The 26,674-nt window shown below is 44.7% G+C and overlaps 3 protein-coding genes across 11 annotated transcripts in view; 1 reads left to right on the top strand and 2 right to left on the bottom strand.

The window, feature by feature from the left end:
• KDM2B (lysine demethylase 2B) overlaps positions 1-8,054 on the bottom strand; it is a 123,489-nt gene extending 115,435 nt beyond the window's left edge. For 3 of the 6 annotated variants that reach the window (XM_064168655.1, XM_064168657.1, XM_064168653.1), the window contains exons 1-3: positions 7,347-7,421; positions 1,700-2,933; positions 413-557 (exon numbers count right to left, since the gene is read on the bottom strand). In XM_064168655.1, coding sequence (XP_064024725.1) covers positions 413-557; positions 1,700-1,750 — 196 coding nt within the window. In that variant the 5' untranslated portion in view covers positions 1,751-2,933; positions 7,347-7,421. Of the gene's footprint in view, positions 1-412; positions 558-750; positions 1,155-1,699; positions 2,977-7,346; positions 7,422-7,858 lie in introns of those variants that run through there. The other 3 variants (XM_064168656.1, XM_064168654.1, XM_064168658.1) reach the window with 3 other exon arrangements.
• LOC135188900 (calcium release-activated calcium channel protein 1) lies at positions 1-22,885 on the top strand. 2 transcript variants are annotated; one of them, XM_064168673.1, is made up of 2 exons: positions 1-1,341; positions 19,313-22,885. In XM_064168673.1, exons 1-2 carry the CDS (start codon positions 1,159-1,161, stop codon positions 19,877-19,879), a joined length of 750 nt encoding a protein of 249 aa, XP_064024743.1. In that variant the 5' UTR covers positions 1-1,158; the 3' UTR covers positions 19,880-22,885. The 2 variants fall into 2 exon arrangements, with proteins under 2 accessions (XP_064024743.1, XP_064024744.1); XM_064168674.1 differs by lacking the exon at positions 1-1,341 and adding an exon at positions 8,162-8,446.
• Positions 22,838-26,674, bottom strand: part of MORN3 (MORN repeat containing 3) — a 13,085-nt gene continuing 9,248 nt past the window's right edge. For all 3 annotated transcript variants that reach the window (XM_064168677.1, XM_064168675.1, XM_064168676.1), the window contains exon 7: positions 22,838-23,838. In XM_064168677.1, coding sequence (XP_064024747.1) covers positions 23,825-23,838 — 14 coding nt within the window. In that variant the 3' untranslated portion in view covers positions 22,838-23,824. The remainder of the gene's footprint in view (positions 23,839-26,674) is intronic.

Raw genomic sequence — 26,674 nt, forward strand, 5'->3', positions numbered from 1 at the left:
TAAGTGGGGGCTGGGAATTCTGCCCCTCCTTTGCCAGGACCTAATTCCTGAGCAGAGCAGGGTCACGGCAGGGAGCACGCTGGAGGTGGGGGTAGTGCAAGACGCTGCCGTTTATCTCTATCCCTCTCCCCACCACCGTGTTGGGGCGGCAGCCGCGCTCTGGGAGCTAAGAAGAGAGGAAATGGAGCAGCCCCCCACGGCGGTGGGGGCTGCAAGGCCCAGGGGCTGCCTCCATACACACATTCCCTCCACACATACACCCCCGTCCCCACTGCTCGGCCCCGGCGTCGTCACCGGATCCCCAGGCAGGGGGAGCGGGCGCGAAATACGAACCGAGGCACGGAGCTACACGTGGAGGCTCTAGGAGAGGAGCAAGTGAGGATGTTCCACTCACCCCACTCCGGGCAGTTACCTTTTCCGTCCATAGCATGGACAAAATCCCCGTGGTACGTTTTACTCTTTAATTTCTCTTCCAAATTGAAACTCCTGATGCTGACAATTTCCTCCACGTCCGAGAGGTCCTCGCTCTCCGCGTATCGCCTTCTGCCGATGGACCGCTGGAAAATCAAACAAAACAAACCCGCGTTTGACAAATTTTTGGGGAAGGAGGGAGGAAAAGGGGGAAGAAAGCGCCCGTATCGTGCAGGACAGCTTGATGAAATAAGTTCTGGGGGAAATCATTAAAATAGCAAGACACAAATTGAACAAACCCTGTACCCAAACAAGCTACAAGACAGCTGCAGGCACAACCTTTTCCATCCCGTGGCACGGAAGGAGGGAGGAATAAGAGAGGAATAACAGGTGTCTGGCTGCAGGAACGCCAAAACTTGGGCTGCTCCGCAGAACTCGGTGATGGACGGCGGGCAGGAGCAGGGCGGAACTCGCCCCGAAAATCACCAGCTACTGCACCGCTGGGCTTTGCAACCCCGTGAGAAGCCGTAAGCAGCGGCCAAGGCTCGTTAGCAACCGGCTCGGTTTGATTATTGCTATTTCTGCACGTGAAAACAGCATAATTGCCCGGGGAAGGGAGGAGGGTGTGAATCATTTAACCTGGTGCACTACATCCAGGTCTCAGTATTTACATAATCCCAGTGTTTCCATAGTCACACCGGAAGCCTGCGATTTAAAAACAGCTCGCTTTATGTAACGCCGCGATGGATGCGCAGCCCCCTCCTCCCCCCACAAGCCCTGGGCTCCGCGGGAGGGGGGCAGGAGAGAGTTAAATGTAACGGGGGGAGGTGGGGTAGGCCCGCGGAGGTCGGTGCCGCTGCCCCGGCGAAGTTGCAGCGGAGCCGGGGCTGGAGGCGGCGGCGGCGGGAGAACAAGCGGCCACGCACAAAGGTACGTTCCCCGCGGTGGAGGGGACGGAAGCGGGGAGAGGGGGACACCCCGAAGCACCGGCTGCCGCCGCCTCTGCCCCTCTCCCGGCAGATCTCGCCCTTGCAAATCCGCCCGACACACACACGCGGTGGATCAGCATAAACGCGTAACGCAGGAGGAAAAAATAATATCTGTTATCGTCCCACCCTCTCCTTCCCCTCGGCTCAATTCCACCCCCTTCCCCGCTGTCTAAGCTGCTGCTCCTGCAAACTCATTCGCTCTGCTGCCTGCGTTTCACATGCATTTCTCCCCTGGCAAACAATTAAGCAAAATCAATTAAAAGGCACAAATAGGAAATAGGCAGAAGCCAGCTACACACCAATCTTCTTCCAGAGTCTTTCTCTGCCTCCATTTTTTGGGGGAGTTTCATCACTTAATTGTCAACAGTTCCTGTCCTGCATTTTTGACCCACATGGGGAGGACGAAAACCAAACCCAGCCAGGTCTCGCTAAAGTTTTGCAATTTTGCACCAGCACTTTTTTTTGGGGGGGGGTGGGGGGAGGCGGAGGGGGAGGGAAGGAGAGGGGGGCGGCGGCGATGCGCTTTGCAAAGTCCTAAGGCACCATTTTCAGGCTCTGCGGGTGGAGCGGGGGCGCAAGCGTCGCCGAGCCCGGAACGTAGACAGCGACTGGGGAGGACCGGAGGTGGGAAGGGGGGTGTCTGGGGAGAAGGGGTGGCGGCGGAGCGGTACCGGTGCAAGGCTGGACGCCGGCCCCGCCGTGCCGGTGCTAGGTCACGAGTGCGCGGTACGCAGGCGCGGGGCAGCGCGGAGCCCCCCGGGGTAGGGAGGGGGAAGCAAAGGGGCGTGGGGGGATTCCTGCTGGGTGGGGATTCCCTGCGTGGATACCGGCTGAGACCTACCGGGCCGTGCCCGAAAAGTTGAGCGGTTCTGCTTACACCGGACTCTTGGGCGGGGGAGGGAGCGTGAGGGGTCAGCACAGGCCGCACGTTGTAAACCCGGGAGGAGTTTGGAAGAGCCCTATAAAGAGGTCGAAATTCGCATGTCTGACACCGGGCAATAATCGCAGTAGCACGGTTAATTCCCGTGTTAAGCATGCTGGTTTGCGTGCACTTTGCTCCGTGCTTCTAGCACCCGTGAGGCAAAGGCAGCCCCACCGATGGCAACCACCGGCCAGTGTGCAACGTGCTCCAAGATCTGCAGCTCTGCCTTATGAGCACAGGTTCTAATTGCTGTTCTGTGTAACTCAGTGTTGGACAAAGAAAGATTATCTTTGTGATATGCACATAAAACAGTTAGTGAGAAGTTGCATTTAAAAAAAAGGGCAAAAATCACATACAATAAGTAAAAAGCACATTAAAGTAGCTGCTGGTAGCAAAAATCTTCAGCAGAGCAATACTGTGGGTTCCTGAGATTATCACCAGTGGGTTTCATTTTTTGCACACGATTCCACATCTCCTCTAAATTGATGCCAAGTAGCATTCCCGACCATGTGATTGCAATAGCAGGGTTAGAGTGCAGGGTTTGAACAGCCTCCATGTCTAAAGTGTGGCTCCTCTCGTGAAGTAACATCCTTTACTCCCCCACACGCTCCCTGAAAGAAGGGAACATCAAAGCACAACTAAAGCGCAGGGCCTGGGCTGATGGCTCTGCCTGTTCCTTTGATTTGCGTTTTGCAAGTTTTGAGATGGACGTTGAGAATAAAATGTGTTTCTTCCCTCAGTCGTCACTCTCTCTTGACTCTCTGGGCCAGCCGAATTGGGAGTCTACTGATCTAGCACTACAAGTCTCAGAAGTAAACTTCAAACTGTCTTAATTCTGAGGAGAGATAAAGGGAGACTGAAACTTTTCTTAAAGTGCAGTGTTTTTCTTTATTGTTCCTGTCCACTTACTAACCAGTTGCATTCTAGGTACTATATCAAGCATCTTAAGCATTAAGCAAAATATAAAACATCTTTTTGGAAAGATCCCTAATCAACTGTGACAATAAATAAAGGCAGGAAAGGATGGAGTTCTAATTTAGGATTTAAGGCAGTGAGCTTCTCCTCCTGCATCTGCCACTAACTGTTTGCAGAACCTTGAAAACTTTCTTAATCCTTCTTTAATGTCTCCCTATTTGCAGATGATTTAACTTTATTATCATCTAGAAGTGTTCTACAGGCTATATATTGACGTGTGGATTCCAGATGCCTGTTAGAGCAAGTGCATTATTAATCCATAATCCTGAAGAGATGTATGGATACATTGACCTTTCATCCAAGATGACTCCACCTTCAAATTAAACACATGTGTACATCTGTAGGACTGAGGCCAAAGTACTGGTACAAGATAAATGGATGTTACTGGAGAATCATCAGACAGAAAAACACATCATCCATTCATTCTACAAAAGTCCACCAAAACAGACAGAACAGAGACATAAAAGAAAACTCATTTTTCTACTTTTTTTTGGCGTGTGTCTGTGTATCAAGCAAACCCACCAAGGACTGTACTACTCACATATACCTAGAAACACCAGAGCACATTATTGAAGGGTGAGTATGAAAGAAATATGCTTTGGAAATAGCACGGTTTTCATCTACAGATCTCCAAAAATAAAAAAAAACCATGGTTTTAATCTTGTGTTCAGATAGAAATGGTTCCTATTAAACTACAATTCATTTTACTGTTGAAATAATATTGTCATCTGTGTATTTATAACAAAAAAAGTCTCAAACTAAAAAGTGGGATGAAAAGGGGCCAGTAGGCTGTGGATGATGACAACATCCACATCTGCATCAAGATGAAAAAATCATTCAGAAGTAATATTAAACCTGTGTGCTTCAGCACAGAGGTAAAGAGATGTCAGATGAGGGTTAGGGTGAGCAGGGTTCCAGCAGTGCCTAGAACTGGGCCCTGTTAGGAACAGCCTACAGCTGCCCAAAGCTGGTGTTTTTCACAGTCAAAAACAGAGGAAAAAACACTTTGGGTATCAATCCTGCAAAAAGGGAGGGGTGGTTATGGAGAAGAGGGCTACTCTGAGCTGTATTTTAAAACAAGACCAAACTCAGCACACTTAAATTATTGAAGATCTAATCAGGACAATGTGCTGGATCTTGCTCTTGTTAGCTTGAAACTAGGAGCTGCCATTTAATTAAACTTGTACTACAGGGCTCACACTAAAAGAACAACTACAGTGCTGTGCTGGTGAAGGCTCTGGGAAGAAATGGGTTAGCTTCACCCCTACTGAACTTTCATAGCTATTTCCTGTTGGAGACAATACACTGAAATATCAATCTTAAAACATCTGTAAAGGATATTTTATCCTGTAAGACCTTTTTCTACATTGCCTTGGATTAAGCTGGAAGACGTCATAGATGGAAGATATCATAGAATCACAAAATTGTTTAGGTTGGAAAAGACCTTCAAGATCATCAGGTCTAACTGCTAGCTCAACACCACTATGCTCACTAATTACACTATTTGTTTCATAAGGTAAATCTTACACAATTTTTCTAGTCACGACAGATCAAAACCTTTCCTCTGCAGAAATTTCATCAAGTAAACTCAAGATTTGCAGAGATACTTGCCTTAGCTTCCTTGCTGTCTGGGACTGCTGGCAAACCTTTATTTGCCTTTTGCAACTTCTAATGTGATGTTGTTGATGCAGCTCTATAATAATTTCCATTTTGTGGTAACCTGATTTGGATTTGGTACAATAACAGGAACAAAAGGAAGGGAAGATTTGCATGTGAAGCTGGAAATCTGGTTCAGAAAAGCTGCTCTGCAGAGAACCTTTGCAGGCTCAGTACATATCACATTAATCATATGGTACTCAGTGAACCCATTCTTCTTGTTCAGTCCTCCCACAGAAAATACAGAAGTACATTTTTAGTAGAAAGGAAAAAAAATACCCAACACCCTGTGAGTATCCTTCTGACAGTGTACAGATTTCTCAGGGCTTTCTGGAAAGAAACTTGGACTTCTGCCACCTGCTCCGATTGTCTTCATGCATAAATGATCCAGAGAATGGGTTGACATTGCCTCTAATTAGGGGTAATAACAGCCTGCTGCTGAACAAGCCCGTTCCCTTTCTGTATGTCCTTCATTTCTCTTGCATTAGGTCTGGTGTTCTTGCAGCCATAGAAGTAGTCATTTCAATGACCTGATCCAGCAGAAAATTAATTAAGATTTTTTTTTCATTAGGTCAATTCAGTGAAGCTCTGTAGCCATTTGATAAGTGTAATCTACAGGATGGAGAGGATAGTGAGGTGAGGTGAAGGAAGAGAGCAGGACTACACCCTTTTGGTGGCCTTCTGCAATTGCACTGATCAGAGGTAACATCAAACCACAGCTTTGAACTCCAGCATGATTTCAGAACTCCCTAAAGCATTTCTAAGAGTTAATTAAGCTTGACTCTTTTTGTTTCAGCTAACTCTATAGAGTGGCAGTATAGAGGTGTGTAATAATGAGTAATTAGAGTTGGAAACAAAAAAACCCTCATCTTGCATAGTTTGTACCTCAAAATGGAGCTGTAAAAAGGAACAAAAAAGGGGAAAGTATCTGCAGAAGCAGCCTTGGTCTTTATTTTTGTTTTCCTATTTAAGAAACCAATTTTATGTTTCTGATAGTAAAGGAAATGTGTTCGTTTTAGAGCTACAAGGCTGGGGGGCTTGGAAGCTTAAAATTGCAGAAGAGTTTGGTTTGGAAAAGTGGATGAGATTACTGATTCAGTAGGTCCTTCTCTGTCCTTGAATGAAATATGGACCCAGCAGTACATCAGCCCTTAACAATAAACAGTGATGGACAGAAGGACAAGAAAACAATGAGCTCAAAGAGTCTATTTTAATAGTATTATTTAGAAAAACACTTGACATTCTTCTCAGATGTGTCTCTTGCAGGTGTTTTTTAGAGATACCTGCATTTAGGGAGTAGTATTCCCCCATGATCTTACATTTCAACTATAATTTTATGCAGAAATGAGAAGAAACAGTCACCAATTCCTCTTGGTTATGTACATAAGTATTTTTCATAGCTTACTAGTGGCAATGTAAAATATTTTTGAATGTATGATTCCAAAGCAACTAAATGACTTAAATGTTTCCTTAATATGTAGAGGAAATGTTAAGTTGCTGTTTTCTGAAGGTTATTATAATGAGGTAAAGAAATCACAATATGGTTATTACTCATTGTTCTGCAATGTGGTGCACAGACATAGCCTAAGGCATCAGTGGGAGACACAGAAAATTCTGACTGTGGAGATGAGGTCTTCTGCACTTTTGAAATATTGCATCAGACTGAACAAAGAGTAGGATTTTATAAAGCTAACCTCTGCTGGACTTCCACTCAGATGGATCCTACACAGTAGTACTGTCGTTCATAGAAGAGGAATAAGGTGACAAACACTGGAGTAATTTTTACAATTAGGATTTTGTGGTAAGACTAAGTCAAACTCATTCTTCTAAAGAGGTTTAGATAAAAATCTAACCAAAAGTTGTTTATAACAAGAAGAGGACTCGTTTATTTCCTAAGAAGAGAATGAGATCAAATCTACAGTAGTTTCAGTGAACGACTCTCAAGATTTCCAATCGTTAAGACTACTTTTCTTGGGTGCTTCAACTACATCTTTTTAAAAAGAATGTCCTGGGAATGACAGATTGTCAGCTCCTTTGCTGTGCATAAGGAAATGAATGGCCTTGCAAATCAGAGAGAGGTTTCAGGGAAAGAACAGAATGAAAAAAAAAAAGTGCTGCATTTTTCCTACGTGTAAGTAAGGTGGAAAAATTCAACACAATAGAAAATCATCAATGCTTTGTATTTCTCATGGAACTGACATTGCTAACTCAGCTCATATGTGACCAGCCACATGCCTGTAAGTAATCCAAGTATCCTTGTCCGGTATTATTTGTTGTTAAAAACAGATTTTTTTCTTACTAGAAACCGACAGCAACAGGTTTGTTTTATACATGTCCCTTAATTCTCCTGGCCCACAAATCTGACGTGGCACAAGCCCTGTATTAAGTCTCACCTTTTCAGAAATCATCTTCATAACGCTGTCATGTATTTGCTATGGAATTCTGCTCTGTGCCTCAGTTTTCTCTCTGTAAAACACAGGGAAAAACAAACAGTTTAAAGGGGTTGTGTCTGCTTCATCAATTGCTTGCTGATAAACGAGTTTGTCAGCTCTGGGTGTACAAAATAGTTACGAAAACCTTAAATATGTGACAAACGGTTTAGGTGGAGCGATTTTAACTAGAAGCTTGGGTGGATGCTCAGACCGGTTCAGATGCAAAGGACATATGTAGATTAAATGCTTAAGATTCTTAGCAAGGGAGGCTGAAGTTGAGAAACGGCTTTAGGGTTATGAAAGGAGGCAGCGAGTGGGCATGGAGCAGACACCCATCCCTTTCTGCCCTGAGTTGGGGGACCGGACAGGGGGTGTGTGCAAATCTGACTGAAAAAAAGAGAGATTCCCTTCAAGCGAGCTCCAGGCTGAGGCTGCTCCGCGGCCCAGCTGACGCAGACACTTGGAGGCCGCACCTCAGGCTCCAACCGGGCCTTGCCGCGGGGCTTCGCCCGCCGCAGTCCCGCTGTGAGGGTACGGTGGAGTCGCAGCTCCCTCAAAGTCAGGGCCTGCCCTCAGCTTCCCACAGGCGGCAGCGAGCAGGCCACCCTCCCCCCACACAGCCAGAACGCGCGACTAAACCACTGCGCCGCCAACCAGCCCCCGGGCTCCTCTAGGGCTGCCGGGAAGCGGCGGGCGCGGAGCTAGGGGCCGGGCTAGGGCGTACCGCCCAATGAGGCGGTGGATGGGAGGCGCCCGGCGGGTGGCGGCGCGCAGGCTCGCAGCGGCCGCGGCGGCAGGCGCGGTCCCAGCACCGGCAGGAGCTGGGCGCCATGGGCTGTTAGCGCAGCTGGTGCCCTCGCTCTGTCGCCGGAAGGAGCCGCCGTTCCCGCCGTGTGTCTCTCACTCGGTTCCATTCCCTCGCCCTCTGCGCCCGCCGCCCGGAGCCCATGAGCCTGAACGAGCACTCGATGCAGGCGCTGTCCTGGCGGAAGCTCTACCTGAGCCGCGCCAAGCTGAAAGCCTCCAGCCGCACCTCCGCGCTGCTCTCCGGCTTCGCCATGGTAAGCTGGCCGGCTTCGCCCGGCGGGCAGGGGGTCCTGGCTGGCAGCCCCGGCAGCAGTGAGCCGGGTGTGGACAGTGGTGCCCCTCCGCTTCTCCTTTTTCCGACCGGGGAACTCACTGCCTCCCCTCTGAGTCTGGGGACAGACAGGGACGAGCGCAGCCTGTGAGGCGGCGTGTGGCACCCCGGGGTGGCGGGAAGTGTGTCGGGGCCCGCCGCCTTTCCCCCAAATCTCCCGGCCCCCCCCGGCCTCCAGCCCTCCGGGAGAGAGAAGGAGGCACGGGGGCCGTCCCGGGAGCAGCGGGGCCGGGTAGGTGCTGGGTATGCCCCGGTGGGCTCACATCGGTAGCTCGTTTTCTGTGGAGACCTATCGTGCCACAGGTTAAAAGCTGCCTCACGGCTTTTATCTCCTCCGCGTAGCTCCGATGTAAGAATTTTTTGCTCGCTACTGATACTCGGCATGCTAACGGAGCTGCATATGGAGATTAGGATGGGTTTGTTTCGGTGCCGCTTCATGTTGTGGTGCCGGAGCGGGCTGTGCACGCACAGTCCCCCTGCTCTCCCCAGCTTCTGGTGCTTTGCGCTCCCACTCTTTTGCCCCGACCACAGCGTTGTGCAAACGGATGTAAAGGTAGCTTTAAATTACCGAGAGTAACTGGTCAAAGATAACGGTGTCCCTCCGACTCGTAACATCCATCGTCTGTAGTTGTGATAGTCCTTGTTTTTATTTAAGTAAGCCTTAAGCGGTACTCAGTTCGGAGTTTTGTGCATCTTATAGAAACGCCGTTTTGGTTAGTATTGTGTTTTGCTTACAAGTTTGGTACAATCCCGTTCTAATAATGCTAATTACCTTGAAAGCTCCGTGTAGATTAAGATACTGTAATTTACAGGCTTCACCGTTTGTCCAGCCCTCTAATGCACTGAACTACTGACTGCAGTCAGCCCCGTTATTCATCTGCGGCCAGAATGTTCCCTAGTTTTAAATACCCAATTGCTCAACTCTGACTTGTTTGGGTTTGGGTTTTGCACCGCTTATAGCAAGGTATTTGAAACCCTAAGATATATTCCCCTTTCGAGCCACTGCTCTGAGAGGATGCTGCTTGGAAACATAGCAGGCGGTCTGCAGCAGCCTTCTGACGGTCAAATAAATGTCACTGCCCTCCTTCAACGGCTAAAAACAGACAACAGCTTTTCGGGGGTGGTGGTGGACTGCTGTTCCTTTGACTGACAGGCAACTGTGTGAGTGCAGCGGCGTATTTGAGTTGGTTCTTGAGTAACATGCATCAGGCTGGAAGCTCATGCTTTGCTGCTGCTAATGAGTTTTCCTTCTTTTATGCCCGCTCTTCTGTATCGGAGCAGTTTGTCGGGGCTGATCTCTCGAGTCAAGCTTTTACACTGAGAGAACATAGAAACAACCCTGTAGTTTTTTGGGCTTCTTACAAATTTTCATTAAGGAATTCTCTATTAATAAAAATACTACGACTGAAAAGTCAAACTTAATCTCTTAAATCCCTTTGGCTTTTCCTTAAGCACATGCTCTGTGGACTCTCAGAATCCCACGGATGTATGAGATGGGGCAGCTTCTTTCTTGATTCTCCAGAAGAGTTTTAGTTCAGTGTCCTGCAGTTTAAACCTGTTGCTATTGAACCGATGCTATTTAGGGAGTTTCAGGAAAAAGCCACTTTGTTCCCAGGAATAAAATCTCTGTTTGCCAGGAATGTTACACGTGAACATTAATTTTTTTTCAGAAGTTACTCCTCAGAAAAAAAAATCCACTTCTTTTTCTTATTTTAACAAGATGGTGTTGGAAAACCACTTGTAGCTTCAATGGGTTTGCTATGTCTCTAGCTGAGACTTCCTAATCTATTTTCAGATCAGCTGATTGAACTTTCAATTATATTTAGATTTCTTTTGAATAGCTTTGCTTGTCTTTTTAAGTTGTCTTTCTGCTCTTTTAAAACGGAGCTGCCTTTCTATTGTCCTGCCTGTGCATTGTTTACTGGATTCAGCAGATTCTTTGGCACCTGATGCTTGAACAAAATGCTGCTAATCTACTCTCCTGTCGTGCATCTAACGCTTACAACAGTCTTTAAGTGCCGTTGCTTCTCTGGTTTGCTTATTTGACTCCAAGAAAAAATAGTTGCAATTACACATCCAGGACCACCTATCAGATTGATATGACTTGTCAGGAGCAGAATGTGCCTGTTTCCATGCCAGCCCGTTGATCCTTGTTCTTTAGGTTAATAGGACTTGCATCCTCTACTTTGAGCTGAGTTTGCACCCCACTCCTACAATGGTTCCTTTATTTTGGACTGATTTTGTGTATGACTGCAGCCATCTTGCTATGTTTATTCCCTCAGGACTGGTTATGTATACCCCAGTCAAACAATGCATGCCGAAGTCTAGAGGTCGCCTGAGTCACTGATATGTAGAGTATGAACTGCTCAGGCAAGATTCAGACTCCAAAGGTTTACACTTTTACTGAGAAGACTGATTAAAAAAACTGTTTTGCAGTTAATTCACTTTGCTTTGTTAGTGTCAGAAACAGTTGCAGCGTCTGGTGATTGCGAGCTGATGTTGGAGCTGAACTCCTACAAGTAAACCTGAGTGTTTTCTTTGTTTCCATGGATGCTATCACCCAGTGCCACGCATCGAAGAGGAAGTCTGAATCTTACAATCTTGCATTTAAGACACTTCTCAAATTTGTAGGGCCATTAAGTAATATCAATCCCCCAAACTGCTACAGGTAAGGAAAGAAATTGTGGATTGCAGAGAATATTTAGTCCGTGAAAGAATGGAGGGTTCCTTCCATGAGGCATCAAGTTTTTCTCACTTTTAGGGTTATAATCCCAAATGTCAGTGTATAACTTTCTCCCTACACATGCATACCTGTCTTTTTCTTTTGAGGGTTTTATTTCTTAATCCAGTTTATATGAATGCAGGAATTCTGCAGATTATGTCCCACATTACAAGCACTAGCTCATCCAAACCTCCAGTAGCAGTATCAAGAGCTCCAGTGCACACAGCAGGCAGATAACTTTTGAACAACTAAGCTGACTTGATGGCATCAATTTATCACCAAGGATGCATTACCCAATAGTACAACAATATCATGATACTGGGTGCTGCAAGTCATAGGGATGTTGTTAGATCCCCACGGTCATCAAAACAGAAAGCTCAAACACCACCTCTCTTCATCAATTAACAGCTTTGTGAAAATCCCCAAGCCTATACTAGGGGTCTAAATTACACACTGTGGTTGGCTTCATTACATTTAGGATTTGGAGGGTGTTATTTACCAGACAAGAGTTTTCCTTTAAATACCTTAAATGATTCAAGCTGGCTAGGCTGCTGTCTGTGTGGTGAGATACACGCTTCAAATACTGAATATCATCAAAGATCTGTCAACTTTTGCCTTTGAAATATAGCCAGTATGGTCTTCTGAGAACAGCTTCAGTGTTTTATAGAAGGCTGACTGCACTGATAAATATTTATAATAACAGTTGATGTGGAAGTGATGGTAGGTAGGATGCTGTGCTGCTGTTAGTGCTGTCAGGATACTCGACAGCATAGTCCTTCTCTACTAAAGGTTATGCTGTGGTTGTAAATACTAAAATGGTCTCTCTAGACATCTTTTTGGCTGCATTTAACTGGATCCCTGGTAGGATAACATGAAACAGTCTTATTTTATAACCTGCAGGAGAACATTACAGTCCCAGTTTTGTGCTTTCTGTCTCCACTTCCCTTTTGTATTGTTGTTACAGGTTAGAACCTGATTCTCTGAAGAATCCTACCCCATATAAAAGTTTAGGGTTTTTTTCTATTCCAGTCATAAAAGCAACATTTTGCTATTCCGTTGAGCATCTGTCTCAAAGTTGCAGATGAGCAAGGGAGAATGGTGCCCTTGGAGCTCTTGCCGATCTCTGCCTTGCAGCAGCTGTGAGGGGCTGCTGTAGTTTGGAGCATGTAAAGGTGACATCAAGCTGCTATTTCTTTTCCCTGCTGTGCTGTCTAATCTGACCTTGTGCTTACAAAACAGATTTAGTGTAAGTAACACTGTAGTATATTACCTCCTCAAGATGCAGTTACTCCAACTATATGGGCATTGTCTTTTCATGTTCACTAGCAAAATAAAATTATCTCACATATTTGTATTTCTGTGTTAGCTTTAGCAAACATCAACATTTTGCCATTCTGCAACATATAATAATTCAAGTTAAGATTAATGGATGAATAATGCTTACATTCTTTGCTGTATCAGACCAGGAATAAGATCATTATTCTCACTTTTTTAATTTCCTGTGACTGATTCTGGCTTGAACAGAGTCTTTCTATGAGTTGTTTATAACTCTTCATGAATGGTGCAGACACTGAGAAAGTCTGGCTCTGTGCCTGTGTTTCTGGGAGTTATTAGTACTGTCAGGAAAACAGAGCCCAACTGATTCAGGAGCTGAGGAGACAGCCAGAGGAGCGACTTCGAGTGATGTCATGAAACCTGTCTCATTCCTGACTTTCCTCTGTGGTCCCACACATAGACATGCAGCAGTGCTGAAGGCGGACTTTATTATTGAATTAGCCTTGTGATGTGATGTGATCTTCAAAGCTTGGAGAAACCACTTCTTTTATGTGAGTGGCATCCTTCCCTTCTAGGACTAGCATGTGCTGTGAGGAGTGATTTGTACATGTAACTTCCTGGCTAACTGGATGTATTCAAGTCCAGTCCCAGCTGCAGCAATTGAAGGTAAGAGAATACTTTTACAGGTAGTTGTTGATTGAGATACTTCAGTGATCACCACATGCAATTTTTCCTTACTGTGTGCTGATCCAGGAAGTGAAGTTGTTGTAGCACTGCAGCATCTCCAGGTGAGATTCACATCCTCCTCTTGCCATGTGACTGAACCTTTACAAAATGCAGCCACGATTTTTGATCAGCACAGATTTCTTTTAAGCCATTGCTAATGTGCTAGATTGTGTAGAAATTGTCCTTTCCTGGTCAGTTTCGATTTAGGAGTGTTAACTGTGGCTGTGGAAGAGGAGGTGAGAACAGTCTTGCAAAAGTACAAGGTAATTCCAGACCCAGATCTTTAATGAGGCAGGAGAAGCAAAGGGGATTGTGTAGCTGAGGCAGCTAACTTCATAAGCAGTAAATGTAGTGAGAATGCAGACACACACTGAGCCAGGTGTTCTCAAAGTGTTCATTAAATGGGCCCTTATGACATTGTCTGTACTTAAATCTTGCAGTTTTTCTTAAGGTTGCTTTCTTGCTCTGTGTTTTTTGTAACAAGTCTGTCAGGTCTCAAGATGGGAGCACTTGTGATTGGAGCTCTAGACAGGTCAGCGTTCTGTGAGCTAGAGAGCACAAATCCACAGCTGTTCCATCAGTAGTTGTTGGCTGCAACCCCTGGTCACAGAGGCATTTAGCTGAAATTGAATGTCTTGGAGAAGTGGCAACATGTGCTCTTCAGCGCTGTGATCAGCAGCGAGGAGTTTGAATTAGCTGCAACTCTTCCCATAGCAGACTGAACTCGGTTGTGACTCGGCAGTGGCATTAACCCTGGTGTTTGATACTGTGAGAGATAGCACAGCAGCTACAGCACAGCTTCCAGCCCAGGCTGTATTCCAGAGCTCAAAGTCATCTTTGTGGGGAAGAGGAGAGGAAGTAATCTTTAAATAGCTCATAAATAATACTGATTTACTTCAGATAAAGCATTTTATTTCCTTTACAGCAATGGCTACTGGTTCTAACGAGCATGCCTGTGATTAAGTCAGAAAGTTCAGATACTCTGGCTGCTGTTACACATGATAACAAAGAGCAGTTATGTTTCATCCTGTGTTGAAAGTCTTAGTTACTAATATGACCTGCTACAAGAGTGGCTTTTATCACAGCTCTTCCTTTTGTTTTTCTTCTGATTGTTTCCTGTAAACTTCTTATTGCAGAAACCCCTATCTTAAAACAGAAATTGAATTTGAAGCTTGCATTATGCTAGCATTAAAATCAATCCAAGTAAACTCAACAGTAGCATATACAGCTGGGGAATTAAAGTTTGAAGCAAGTCATTCATTTGTTTCCTGCTGCTGTGGTAAAAATGAACAAGTGACAATCTAGGACAGTTGCTTATCCTGCATTTCAGAAGCAATATGAGCTTCATTTGCAGGTACATATGTGCCTGGTTCTTTACAGTAACTCTTAGTGAAATTGGTTTATAAGTATGTCACAGCTCACTTCCTGCAAAGCAGTGGAGTCAGTGTTTGTCAGGCACTAAGTGCTCTTGTATGGATAGAAACCTTCAGAGCATGCAGGATTTTTATTGTCATTTAAAAGCAGGAGCTTCTTTTAAACCACTCTGGTCTAATAAGACTTGAACACATTATACATAAGTGGAATGAGCTTATTTCAGGATATTAAACATTAAACTGGAAGGTTCTTCTAGACAGTAAGTTGCTACATTTCTTGCACTCTGGCAGTATTTAGGCTGCCATGACTCTGAAATCTGGGGCTGTAAGAAGCCTTAATGTGATGATGTGCCCAAATTCAGTTTTCTATGAATACATCTTAATGCTCACCGTCATCAGGCATATGAAAACTCCAGTCATGCCTCCTGACATCCTGAGGTTCCTTTAATTTTGCCGAGAAGCTGTATTTCAGATGTACAGCTTTGTCAAGGGCTGTAGTAAATCTGTCAGTCATATTTGCAGGATGATCTAAAGTTGAAGTTAGCTGCTCTTTGAGCCAGGGATTAGACCAGATGACTTCTTGAGATGTCTTCCAACCTACGTTATTCTGTGATTATGCTGCAAGGGAGCATGGTACAAACCATACAGCAATGTTCAAAGAAGCTTTGAGAGTGATGAAGGAGAAGGTGCTGCAACATGTGTTGGATTCTGTGGTCCTGAGGGACCTGTCTTCTGAACCAGTGGTATAAACTTCACAGAGAAGACAGGAAAAACACCATTGGCCTGTACCTGTGAGTTCAGGCTTTGGGTGGATTTGGGTTGTATGAGATGTGCTCACTGGGCCCTGTTTGCAAATCTCACAAGAGTAGTTGTGATGCATGCATTTTGAAATTGCAGCAAGGATAAAGCAGAGAAGAACATCTGATATCTGCATCGCTGTTCAAAACCAGACATGGGGCCTTATAATGAAAAATTGAGGTTTTTTTTTCATTTTGGTGCCTGGCTCAAGCTTGGCCTGGACAGTAAAGAACCAGAGACTGGCAACTGAAAAGAGTTGGCAGTTTTTCTGCTGATTTATAGTGAAAGGCTTCCCAAATTAGCTGCATTGACAGCTTGAGGAGACAGAAAACATGAACAGGCTTTCCACTTCTGGGTCAAGCCTTTGCCATGTGTGAATACAGGGAGTTGTAGTCATGCCCCAGTAGAGACTTTCCATCAACTTCGTTAGACTTAGAAATCCTTCAGGCATTCTGCATCATACAGCCTCCACAAAAGTCTCCATTTGAAGTGAGTTCTGAAGTATGTCTTTATCCTGAATGGGGAAGAGGGGTGTTTGCTTCCCCTGCTGCTGCTTTGTGTACATTTCTAATGCCAATGTCAGTTACAACCACAACTCAGTGAATTTCCTCTCTGCTCATGGATGTCTCCATCCAGATAGTTTGCTTTAGCATAATTGTTTTTCTTACACTGACCCTACAATGCTAGAATCCCTCCAGCATCAATAGAAGCAATTTTCCAGCTGCTCTAGTCTCCTGGGTGGGTGCACTGCAAGGCTTTCCCTCAAACCATTAGTATTTTGTTACTCACTTTGGTGTAGGATCTTTCCTAGCTCAGCAGTAGATGCAGTTAGTACTATTCTCTTTGGTTCCAGCCATGGAGAGGTCATACTGCTTGTTGTCAGGATAGCCAAGTATGACTTGCCTTCAAGTGTCAGGCCAAAGGCTGGACTCTCTTGGTATTTAGTATTGGTGAGAGGGACTGAGTTGGGAGAAGATGCTGAAGATGACCCAGGTTTCTAACCCCTGTGGCATGCCCACGTCTTTTCTAGGAGTCTCATTTGGGAGTTTGCCTTCCCTTGGGTGCTTCGTGGCCTCCCTCCTGCAGCTGTGTGCAGGTGAGGCTTCAGGGTTGGGTTGGCTGGCTGCCCTGCTGCTGCCTTATTTTCCCACCTTGTTAGCATCCCAAATTGGAACTAATTTGTGGTGGTTACTTGGCTGCCAGCTTGTTTTGCACATGTTAGAAGACTAGTACTTAGGCTATCTTTCAAGTGAGGTTGATGCTACCTGTAATTATTCCTACAGAGAGTGCGCACTTGGAATTAGGGTAAGTAATTGCATGGTAGGGTTTGAGCTGAAGGAGGTTACACCCTGCTCGTGGAGTAAATTCTGACAAGTCTTAAGTAACTGGCATGGCCTTGCTGGATTTTGGAAAGCTCTTCTGAGAGATGATTTGGAGCCTACCTACCCAACAAGCTTCCTATGCAATGCAGGTATGTGTCATCCACAGAAGCCGAAGCCTCACTTATGTAGCCTGAGCTCAGGTTGAAGCTGCTATCCCATCAGGTGTGACTTCTGAAGTCACTCTTTCAGGGAAACACCCAGCAAAATTAAAATGACTTTTTTTTCACCCAGCAAACCTTGGATTCTTGGTCTGGCCATCTTTTAACATTTGTTCCTCTGATTCTGTCTGCTTACCCAGGCACGGAGCTATCTGAGTATCTGAATGCTGCTTGAAATAAGCTGATTCCTTGCAAGATTTTGTTTTGATCGTGCATATAATTACAGCCAAAACAGAAACAGGTACATTTAGATTAGCTAGGCTTAGAGGAGGAAGAAAGGATTTCTTCTTGATGCTGTGTTGAAGTGGGAAGAGAACAATAGCTTTAGGGTAGCTGATATGTTGAAATTGAGAGTCTGACTGCAGTTGAAAATCAGATGCTTGATATCATTATTACATGGAGACAGTGATTCATGGAAATATAAAGTGTCTTCAATACTTGGTGAATTAAATTCATCCATTCTTAAAATACAGTCTTCATCTGTTGAAGCTCTTTAGTTTTGATAAGTATGAAAATGAATCCACAGTTGTGAAGAATTGCAGTTGTCCTGTGAAAAAACACAGGCAGCCAATGTCTCATGAGTGCATTGCTCAAAGCAGTCTTGCAGGGGAGACACCCAATGACCAAATATTCAGCCTTTCAAATATGGAGTTTCCCATGGTTGAGAAATGGTGTTTTTAAATCTTCAAGCCAGCATTGTATAGGTATTGATAACATTTCTTGAGTTTCTTGTAATGCTTGGAAACACTTTGCTAGTTGGCTGGGTGATGATAGCTTGTGACAACAGAAGCTTTCAATAAAGGAATTAAAATAATGACAAATGGCCTGTTGAAACATGTCTAAGCAAAACCCTTGGTTGGCTTAATATTTGATGTGTTAGTGGTGGAGAGTTCTGGTGGCCTGGAATATGCTGGTTCTGGGACTATAAGAAGATGAGATCCCAGATTAGGTGTGTCAAGGGCAAAGGTTTGGATATTCTTACTGGCTTTGCAGCTGTCTTTGGGTTCTAGTTTCTGTGTGTCTCTGCATTTTGCTGTCAGCTTGATGAGACTTGGGGTGTTTTAAATGTAATCTCTATGCCAAGTGCTGTCCAAACCATTAATAATGCATGTGGTGATGGACTAAAACTGTACTGATGGGACTTGAAAGAGTTGATTTGTTTCAGGGGCTGTGTTGTACAAACTGATTTAATAGTCTTTTTGAGGGCAGTAGCTGCTATGTTCCAGAAGACCCAGGCATAGCTTAATGCTGCCAAGAGTCTGAGGTCGTGGTACAACTGCTTCCTCCTCAGTTACACAGGCCTGTGCCAGCTGTTGTTCATCGGAAGCATTGCAGCAGCAGCTCAGTTTGCTAAAATAGCAGATCACCACCTTTTAGCCAGGTTAGCTGCTGATGGGTGAGCAAATTGAGTCACTTCAGTGAAGGATGAAGAGTGGGCAGCCAAGGTGCAGGTGTGGGTCAGTCTGAACTGTGCTGAGTGGTAGCCTCTGCTTCTTCTTTATGGTGTATGTACATATGGGTATATGTAAGATTGCTGCTAGGTGGCTGGTTTGTTTGCTTTCAATTTTAAATGTAATCTGTTTAAATAGATCCTTTGAGAAAGAGCACTAAACATAGAGATACTATTGCATGATCCCCTCTTTGGATCTGTGCTTTGTCTGAAAGGAAAATTTATCAGCAAAGATTCTTTTTCAAGAGCTGCTGCAATTAATGTCACTTATTAAGTACATATGCACAAATCCACTGTGTTAAAAGGCATTTTAGTTAATTTTCTTGATCAAAAATACTTGAGCTGTGTTTATGAGTCTGCTAGTGCTGGTATTTCATGTTAATTACTGCTCCTTAAGCACAGGCATGCTTTTGGAGGTCTAAGTTTATAAAAGGATGCAGCCTACATATGGTAGTAGAGGGCTGGGCCTTGGAGCATCTTTATGAGAGAGCACTGCACTTGGGGACTTTTAAAAGAAATATCCAAGGAGAAAGTACCACCAAAAATTATAATCTGTAATGAAAGGTTGAAAGCTGCCTCTGTGGTGTAACACAGGGAAGAAGAAATGTGTTGCTTTAAGAAAGTTCAGCTGTTTTGTTGGAATGAACAGGAGGTGGCAAGGTGGTTCTGCTGCAAAGAGCTTTTGTGCATACTGATGGTTTGCTCTACAACAGAACAGGAAGTATGAAAAAGTGTGGCCTTTGCTTGATGGCTCAGACCTGAATTTGTACCTAATGAAAAGGGTGCAGATTAAGGGCAATTGAAATGCAGAGTGGTTATTTTGGCTCAGATGACCTTCCTGAAACATGATTTTAACTGTAGTATGCAGTGTCAATTATTTCATCTCTCCCTTCTTTCTTTTTCAGGTGGCTATGGTAGAAGTTCAGCTAGATGCAGAACATGACTACCCTCAAGGCCTCTTGATTGCCTTCAGTGCCTGTACTACTGTCCTTGTTGCAGTTCACCTGTTTGCCCTGATGATAAGTACCTGCATTCTTCCAAACATAGAGGCTGTTAGCAATGTGCATAACCTCAACTCTGTAAAGGAATCTCCTCACGAGCGTATGCATCGGCACATTGAGCTTGCCTGGGCATTTTCTACTGTCATTGGGACTTTGCTCTTTCTTGCAGAGGTGGTGCTACTGTGTTGGGTGAAGTTTCTTCCTTTAAAGAAGAAAACTGATAATCTGCTCCAGAGCAACAGTTCTACCATCACATCAGGACAGGCAGCAGCTATTGCATCAACATCCATTATGGTTCCCTTTGGACTGATTTTCATTGTGTTTGCAGTCCACTTCTACAGGTCTCTGGTGAGCCACAAAACAGACAGGCAATTCCAGGAACTGAATGAACTTGCTGAATTTGCACGACTCCAGGACCAGCTGGATCACAGAGGTGATACTATCTCCTCAGCTGTCACCCACTTTCCCTAAACATGTAGAGAAAATAAACCCATTGTTCTGCTTCTGCCTTGTTATGTTGCTTACCCTGTGGATGAACTGGTCAAGCAGTTGATTACTGTTTTAAATATTGTTCTGACTCTTCAGAGAGGGGGAAAAAGTGTTGCTCCTTTCCTAAGCTTGGCTATCTGACTTCAGGAGTGGATGGTGGGCTATGCTGGCACTGCACTGCGTCCCTCCTCTCTGAGCACTGTCTAGATTGCTCCTTGTTCATGCTGAGTGGGGGCTGTCTAAATGCAAGGAAAATAACACTGTAAAATTTGGGTATCTGCTAGGGATGGATAAAGGAGCATTTTTCCCCTCTCTATCTGAGCACTGTCTAGATTGTTCCTTGTTCATGCTGAGTGGGGGCTGTCTAAATGCAAGGAAAATAACACTGTAAAATTTGGGTATCTGCTAGGGATGGATAAAGGAGCATTTTTCCCCTCTCTATTTATTTGATGTTGGCATTTACTAGAAGATGCTGTTTGTCTGATCCATATTGCATGGCATGATACAAATTACTTGGGATGCGCAGCAATTAGCACTTGGTTTCAGTGCTAGTGCTGCTCTCTAGAAGGGCTGACAGATGGTTCAAGCGCAGGCTTCCCACCACTTCCCCAGGATGGTTTCCTGCCAAGTAATTATTACTGCACTCATTTCTCCAGCGCCTTTTCCCGTGGCAGTTAAACATTTTATCACTCACTAAACACCCTTGACTAGTCTTACTGTGATGTGGTGTGGCCACATGAGTAGTAATGAAACTCTGCTCTACTCTTCCTTGGAAGAAAATGAAAGCAATAACTTGTTTAGAGTTCTCACAAGCCAGCACATATCTAGAGAGGTAGATTTGCCTGTTTTCCATTTAGGGATCTTTTCTTGAAAAGAAGGAACTAGATGGAAATTATCACTGGATAATGGTTTCTGCTTGAAAATCGGAATCACTGCTGGTTTTCTCCAAGCCAAAGTAGTAATTCTTTTATACTTTTATATTGAAAAATGTCTTTTTAATAAATCCTGAGATGCCAGCAGCCAAAGGTGCTTTCTCTATGCTGGATTCCCAAGTAATTCACTCTGCCTTGGTCTTCCTTGTTTAGAAAAAGTCTTCTCTTTGCTGAAGTGTTGTGTTTTATAACTTGTTATTTTTTGTTCCCAAAGGATCTGGAAGACTACTTTTCTCTGTATATTTATTTATGGAAGTAGGTTATTTGTAATGAATATTGCTGCTTACTTTCCAACGCTTGTTTCTGACAGTGAGGCTACTGTGTTGGGTTATTTCTACTTTAAGCAAAACTTCCTATGTGGTCTTTCAGATCAAGGGCTTGTCAGGAATGGTTGTAGCAGTTGTCCTGGGCTGTTTCAGTAAATTGCTGTGTCTAGAAGTGGATTTTTTTGGAATGTGGCTCTCTGGAGCAGCTTTGGGCTTTAATGGGTACAAGCTGTTTTTTGGAACATAAAGTGAGAGAGGTTTCAGGTCTAATGGAGCAAAACTTAACCTTTGTATTTTTCTGTCACTCTGTGGGATAGAAACCTGGGATTTTGAAATGAGAGGTGTGAACATGACAATACAGAGGAGCTGTACCTGACTGAGCCTGGACTGAGCGTGGTCTCGCACCCAGCTTCCATCTCAGGTTGCTCCAACAGGTGCTGAAGCCCTGGAGCAGGCTGCCAGAGACAGTTTGTGGAGTCTCCTGGAGAGATTTCAAAGGTGCCTGGACATTGTGATCCTGAGCAGCTTGCTCTGGGTGTAACTCTGCTTTAGCAGGAGGGTTGGACTAGATGATATCCAGAGGTGCCTTCTAACTCTTACCAGTCGTGCATTTGGTGACATATCTACAAACTGCAGGATGTGTCTGTAGTTAGAGTTAGGGTGGCAGAGTGTGTTTACTACTGACGCAGCCTCAGGAAGCCAATGGGACTGACTTCTCATGTCAGTACCGCTGCAGTGGAAAGTGTTGACAAGGTTACTTGTGGTGTTTGTCTTCTGAAAAATAACTGTTAAAAAACAACAAATAAACCTGCTGGGCTCTTGCTTTTAGCATTTTTTTTCCTCAGCAGCATTCTTGGTTCACAGGCAGAAAGCAGCTTTGCACTTGCTGTTTTCACAAGTCCTTCTAGCCTGCAGAGAGGCCAAACTGGATTTTCTGTTGTTCTGCCATTATGTTATGCTTCAAATATATTCTGTTGCTGATGTAAATCTGCTGATGGTGAGAATTGTGACTCCAGTCCCACAGGTGTTTGGAAGGAGAGTGTTAAAGGCATTTATGAAGCAGCATTCCAAAACACAAAACCTTGGTAGTAGGCACAAAATGGTTTGTTGTTTTTTTTTTTTTTTTTTTCCCCATCCTTTGCTGGAATAAATGTCCTGACTTGGTTAGAAAAATGTAAAAACCCCTAGTAAAGGATGAAAACCTGACTCAGTGTTCGTACAGGAGCAAATGGTTGAAAGGGTGCTGTGGTGCTTCTGTCCAGAAAAGTTAATTTGAATGAAAGTCCAGAAAATCTCTTTTCTATGTTTGTTTTGTGAAGTGACTTGCTGTCCTGGATCAGTAACTGAATTTCTCTTTTGTGGATCTTTCAAAGTGACAGAGGAGTGTGGGAGGCTTTTTTTGTTTTGTTTCAGAAATACAGAATTAGAAGCTAGTGGGACAATCTGTTTTTAACTTCCTCAAGCTGGTAGGTTCTGAGCTAATGGCACTGTTACTATGGCTGCTTTCTGGCTATCTTCTGCACTTTAAGCCATGATACTGAGTCTATTTCCCTTATTTTCCACCTGTGGAAATGTTCATGAAAGTTACACCCCGGGCACAGTCTCCTAACTGTGTGGTGGGGCAGTAACCAGACAATCAAAACATGAAGAGTGCACTTAAGATGTTGGTTTTTTTTATCCCTTATTTATACTAATGGTATTCTGTATTTACCTCAAGCATTTTAAACCTTGGATACTGTATATTATTTAGATACAAACTACTTTAATAAAATATACTCAATTGTTGCTGATTTTTTGTTACCTAGAGGTTTACAGTATGCTTATTGTTCCTGTCTCTCATCTCTTCAGCTGTGTTGTGCTAATCCAATCTGTGTGTTCCTAAGTATCTCCAAAATGTCTTCAGTTGCTCATTTCAGTCATGAAGATAAAGGTTCCTGTTCACACAGGTATAAAGAATGTGGAGGCTGATGTGCTTTTCTCCTGTCAGCACTGCTTAAGTCATGGGACTGAGCATGTTGTATTGTTATCTCTCGCAGTGTTTAAATAGAGAAGTAGGTTATCTGCCAGCTAGAAAACATCAGGAGTCAAGGGACCAAATGAACTAATGACCCACTGGCCAACAGTCTGTTTTTCACCGGTACTGGGCTGGGGCACATGGGCTGGCCAAGGAATACAGCTGGGGTGAGATCTGGAGCTCTGTGTTCCTGAGGGTTAGGGAGAACCAGCATCATGTTACAGGAAATGCACAGACCAGGGAAATAAAATATTAATTGAAACATGATCTGTTATAACTTCAGAAGCTGTCTTGGTATGCATTGGGCTAAGTTAGAGGAGGGGGAGGGGACAATCTGACTTCTCTAGAGCTTTGCTATTGCACGATACAACCCTGCTGCTCTTGAGAGAGACTTTGGACTCAACAGGAGTGTGATTTCTTCATAGGAGGAGTGGGACAGATTTGCTGGGCAAAGTCACTGCCTATCAGCATGTTACTGCTTGTGGCTTTCCCTTATTTTTTTTCCTTTTTCAAAATAATGGGGGGTTGGAGGAGGCCCCTGAGCAAAGCCACCTGCAGAGTGAAGCATGGATGAGCAGCCACAGTGTGGATCTGAGACTCAGTAAGTAACCCAAGATTGTGTTCTTATCTTGCATATTTTTTTTCTTCAATATCCAGTTATTAATTAGGTCTGTCATCAAACATCGCCTGGGCCTCTGCTAAAACACCATCTGGATCAGCTAGTTCCACCTAAATAAGAAGAAGGCAAACCAGTCAACAGTGTAATTGAAGAAGCTTAAGGTTTTCTAGATCTCAATTTACTCCAGCATTGGTAGAGAATCTCCTGTGCATCAGGACTTGAATTTCTGCTGCAGCCTTTCAGTTGCTGGTTTAGAAGCATCACTACACTTCCCTACTTTTATTAGTTTTGAACATCATTTCATCTCCTAAAACCAGTTCTGTGTGGAGTGGTCTGAGTTTCCTCTAACAAAAGACATTCTTGGGCTAAACTGTCTCTGATTTGCAGCCAGCTGTGCCTCAACAGTAGTTTCAGAAGGTAATTGCAGTCACCCAAAGGTGATGTGAAAGCAGAAGCCGGGAGGTGTGTAACCCACACTCAAGCAGGGTGTAGGTTCTTGAGAAGGGAGTGCCCAAGCCCTGTCAGGAACTTGCCATCTCATTCTGACCTGCTTTATGTCCTTGTTGCTTTCTGGGGGGCTCGTGTGCGTGGTGTTCTCTCAGGCAGAAGGTGTCCTGTCTATTTCTCATTGTGCTTTCTGAAGCCTTGGCTTCCTTCAATAATTCAAACATCAAATGTCCCCAGTGCACTGTGTTGTGCCTTCCCCTGTCTCTGCAATTACGTTCAAATTCTGCCTTGATGCAGCCCTATCATCTACAAACAATTCTTTCAAAGCATGTGACAACTGCTTTCCAGTTTCCAGACGTTTTCTGTCCTGTGCTTCCCCACTGTTTGCTCCTTTTGCATGCTGGTGAAGGCACACAGTGGTGCTTCTGTGCCAAAGCTCAGATCCTCACCATCAGGCTCTTGCTGAAAGCTGTCTGCTTAGTCCATCTCTAGCTTTGGCAACTTCTAATGCTCACCCATCATCTACCTTTCTCTAACAGCTGTTGGTGACAAAAGGTCACCACACAAAGGAAATAGAAATCTGAAGTCACTTTTTGCTCTTTTGTCTGTTACTTCCTTCATATTCTGAGATGAGTAAACCTCTTCCTCTGGAAAGTGCAATAACAGCAGTAAAAGCTGATGCTTTCTTCTTGCTCATAGAGCAGAAAAAATTTGGGTCATAACTTGGTCTTTAGGGAGTTAAATACACAGCCAAGCATGAACATGCTGCCTGGGGGCAATTCCCCCCCAGTCTGCTAGGCTGGCTTGTTGAGGCTGTTCTTGACCTCTGACGGACCTGATGAGGTAAATATTTTCAGCTCTGGAAGTGGTGCTCCTTTCACTCTGCAAACTAGAGGCTGTTTTTTCTTCCTGGTGAGTATTTGGTGCTTCCGATTCTGCACTGCTGTGGGTGTGCCTAATCCAGGATTAACTGGCTTGTCAAAATGTCTGCTCAGAGAGCTCTTACTACAGTAACCAGATTTGAAAGAATAAGGGAAGCAAAGATGTTGCAGCTGTCAGTTCTGGTAGGCTGTGTGTGCCCAGTGCCACTTACATCAGATTTTCCCTGGAGCAAAGGAGGGTAGGCAGCCTCTCCTGCCAAGGGGCCCTGCTATCAGGATCAGCCAGGTTGGAAGAGACCTCCAAGATCATTCAGTCCAACCTATCACCCAGCTCTATCCAATCAACTAGACCATGCCACTAAGTACCCCATCCAGTCTTTTTGAACACCTCCAGGGATGGTGACTCCACCACCTCCCTGGGCAGCCCATTCCAATGCAAATCACTCTCTCTGGCAAGAATTTTTTCCTAACATCCAGCCTATACCTCCCCTGGCACAACTTGAGACTGTGTCCCCTTGTTCTGTTGCTGGTTGCCTGGGAGAAGAGAACGACCTGTTGCCAGAGTAACGCAGCACACTGTGGTTATCCAGCATAGTTCTACTCAGCTCTAGGCAAAAAAGGACCTTCCCCACCTCTATACTGCACTAACTGTCCCTTGGAAACACATAGACCATGGCCAGCTGTCTCACTTGGAGTCACCTCTGTTCTCCACTGCTTCCCATTCCCTGTCTGAGGACACAGAGCTGGAAACAGGCTCTCCCATCCTCCAATTCCTGCACTAAAGTGATGTGTGAGGATCCAGCAGCTGCCAGGCTGATGGCCCAGTGTGGCCATGTGCATCATTGTGCATACCACTGAGTCTTTGGGAGGGGAATAAGGACTGGATCTTCCTCTACAGCTTGTGTCAGTCTTAAGGGGAAAAGGGAGTGGAGGATCATAAACTCATCACAGAACAGTTTTGGTTGGGAGGGACCTTAAAACATTGGAATGTTTAGTTTCAAACCCCCTGCCATTGGCAGGGACAACTCCTACTGGACCAGGTTGCTCAAGGAGCCATCCAGCCTGACTTTGAACACTTGCAGGGTTGGAACCTCCGTAAGTTCTCTAGCAACCTGATCAAGTGCCTCACCACCCTCAGGAGGAAGAATTTCTTCCTAATGTCTCATCTAAGGATATAGACCCTCAGACGTCCATCTGCTTACCTTGGGGTAAGGTGGGAATTTACACACACCCTTCTACCCATGGGGCTGCTGGACATGGATAAGCTTTTGCCTCAAGGTGAAGCAAATAGCCGATGTAAGCACTGCAGCTGCTGGGCTTTTGGTGGGGTATGGTCAGCTCCAGTAGTGTGGCTTGCTGAAAGCACCTGGTTTTGACGCAAATCCCTCTATTGTCTCTGCCTCTATTGTCCCTGTTTCCTTTGTGCTGCTTCAGGTCTCTAAGCAGTTTTGGTGCGTTTTTTCAGATGTGGGTGATTAGAAGGCTCCATCTGAGGCCGGAAGGGCCATTTGTCTCTACGGAGCTGTTTAGGACACTGATAGCCAAAAGGTTCTGAGCACACACCCCATGAGCTGGGAACGCCATGGAAGTAATCTCTTAGAGAGTGAAGTGATACCTG

The sequence above is a fragment of the Pogoniulus pusillus genome, chromosome 30, assembly GCF_015220805.1.
Source record: "Pogoniulus pusillus isolate bPogPus1 chromosome 30, bPogPus1.pri, whole genome shotgun sequence".
Taxonomy (NCBI): domain Eukaryota; kingdom Metazoa; phylum Chordata; class Aves; order Piciformes; family Lybiidae; genus Pogoniulus; species Pogoniulus pusillus.

Excerpts from the sequence above, each read along its gene's own strand:
- LOC135188900 (XM_064168673.1), top strand. The coding sequence starts at position 1,159 with ATGCGCAGCCCCCTCCTCCCCCCACAAGCCCTGGGCTCCGCGGGAGGG. Across the intron at positions 1,342-19,312 it reads ACAAGCGGCCACGCACAAAG|GTGGCTATGGTAGAAGTTCA; the intron begins GTACGTTCCCCG and ends TTTCTTTTTCAG.